Source organism: Helianthus annuus, chromosome 14 (assembly GCF_002127325.2).
Source record: "Helianthus annuus cultivar XRQ/B chromosome 14, HanXRQr2.0-SUNRISE, whole genome shotgun sequence".
NCBI classification, from domain to species: Eukaryota; Viridiplantae; Streptophyta; class Magnoliopsida; order Asterales; family Asteraceae; genus Helianthus; species Helianthus annuus.
The window spans coordinates 81,534,965-81,537,028 of record NC_035446.2 but is presented as its reverse complement, the minus strand read 5'-3'; the positions used below and the strand labels follow the sequence as shown (position 1 = coordinate 81,537,028).

Below are 2,064 nucleotides of genomic sequence, written 5' to 3'. Positions count from 1 at the left end.
GTACTCCTGCTCGAACAGGAATCACCTAAATCCGATTAGTTAACTATTCGAGATGGTGTTCCATGTTTAACCCGAAATCAGTGAACCTCATGGATAGAATCCAGATCTTGGGCCACACAACCACAAGATTGAGTAGTAGGTCGGCACACGCTCCGTTTGTAACGGTTTTGAAGGCATTGAGTGTAAAAGAGTTGAAAGAAAGTTAGAAAACCATCTTTCAATCCTTTTCATTGTGAATATGTTTAGATCTATGAAAGATCCTTATTTGTTTATGTGGAAATCGGTTAGATCTAAGTTGTTCTTGGTGGATTGAGGCCAAAACATGAAGTTCTTCAAGAACACATGATGACGTCACCCTAGAACACATTGAATCTGGATGATTTCACGGTTAAAAGTTAAGATTCAAAAGATAGAGAGGTGTAGGAGTGCGTGTAGATTAAGGAAGCACAAGATTTAGGACGAGATCTTACCGGAATCGAGAGAAATCTGAAGAAAAGTAGGAAGAATGAGCTGGTCGGACGTCAGTTGCCAAAAGTAGAAAGAATGATGGTGACAAGGGGTATTTATAGGGTTACCCAAAGTGGAAAGAATGATGGTGACAAGGGCTAGCAGGCCGGCCGACTGGCTGATTGATCAGTCACTTGGTTTGACGAGTTTTGCCGTTTCGATTGCGATTGCGAGCGATGCGAAATGCAATTGAGTTTCCTATTCAATTACTTTTAATCCCAACTACTATATCTAACATACAATCATCTTAATTCACTTGCATTTAGCGTTTGCGATTCGAGTCTCGATTGTTTTTCGATTGATTACCACACACAACATAAATAAACATGCACAAGTAACACATAAAAGGCACACAAACATATATAATTAACCAAAATGCGTATTTCGAATTGCGAGCGCGATTGCGATAAGCGATAAAGCGATCAAACATGCGATAAATATCGATTATTAATAGATACTCCACATATAGTTATGCCAAGAACAACTCCAGTCCACTCAAACCCAAGGTGGAGACGATAGAGGGTACCCTAAAGACCGTTGTCAGCCCTACGTACGACAAGTACCATCATGTTCATGTTGAGGTCCTAAAGTTTGTTGATCGTAAGGTGAGCTGATTCACCTGTCATTTTTTGCTAAAATGAATCAACTTTTGTACGATTATTTATGGTGAATCTTAAAAACATGTAACTTTATTTCAGGTAGATGAGACGGTTGACAAATTCGGTAATCGGGTGCAGCCTTTTGTGAAACAAGTGTCAACTAAAACGAAGAACTTGTCTGCAGAGGTTAAGACTGCTGGGCTGGCAAAAACCGCGTACACAAAGCTTGAGCCGACTGCTAAAGGACTCTACACAAAATACGAGCCGATTGCTGAGCAATATGCTGTTTCGGCTTGGCAATCACTGAACCAGCTTCCACTCTTTCCTAAGGTGGCTAAGGTGGTGGTGCCAACAACTGCTTACTGTTCAGAGAAGTACAACCAAACCGTGCAGCAAACAGCGGAGAAAGGGTACAAGGTTTCTTCGTATCTTCCGTTGGTGCTGACCGAAAGGATAGCTAAGGTGTTCAATCCTGTTGAGCCGGTAGGCATGAGTGGAGGTGAAGGGATGGTTGTGTCACATTAGGGTTGTATGATGTTGTGGTTTGATTGTTGTCATGAAAGCTGGAATTTATATTGTGTAAATGTTTATTTTGGTTTACGTTCTGTTATATTACGTTAGATCTGTTTTTTCGCATATAGGTTTGTTATGTTCAAGCGTATTCACATTAAACTATTGTCTTGGTTTGCCTTGAGAACGAAAAAAAAATGATGATGATGATGATGATATTGATATTAACGGAGCCTGTAGTGCAGCATGGGCGTCCAAATTTAAAGGTGCAACAAAAAGGCAGCCCATGCGAAACATAGGCATAGCTCATTCATAAACTCGCAACAAAATCCTTGCGAGACATAGTTCATTCATAGGCTTCCACGATAAACTGCACTTGCCAACTCTCAGGAACGACTTTAAGAATAAGAGACTAGGATTTCATGGGGTTACCGCGCGAGACTTTTGG

The 2,064-nt window shown here is 40.8% G+C and overlaps 1 protein-coding gene across 1 annotated transcript; it reads left to right on the top strand.

Annotated features, from left to right (window-relative positions):
* Positions 1–592: 592 nt before the first annotated feature.
* On the top strand, positions 593–1,631 carry LOC110906868 (REF/SRPP-like protein At3g05500). Its single transcript, XM_035982989.1, has 3 exons — positions 593–636; positions 962–1,112; positions 1,206–1,631. The coding sequence occupies exons 1-3, from the start codon at positions 593–595 to the stop codon at positions 1,629–1,631; spliced, it is 621 nt and encodes a 206-aa protein (XP_035838882.1).
* Positions 1,632–2,064: the final 433 nt, after the last annotated feature.

What these genes read in the sequence shown, in the direction of transcription:
- LOC110906868 (XM_035982989.1), top strand. Translation starts at nt 593, where the DNA reads ATGGTGACAAGGGCTAGCAGGCCGGCCGACTGGCTGATTGATCA. An exon ending in GCCGACTGGCTGATTGATCA is followed by an intron (nt 637 to 961) that starts GTCACTTGGTTT and finishes GATTATTAATAG; the next exon opens with ATACTCCACATATAGTTATG. An exon ending in TAAAGTTTGTTGATCGTAAG is followed by an intron (nt 1,113 to 1,205) that starts GTGAGCTGATTC and finishes ACTTTATTTCAG; the next exon opens with GTAGATGAGACGGTTGACAA.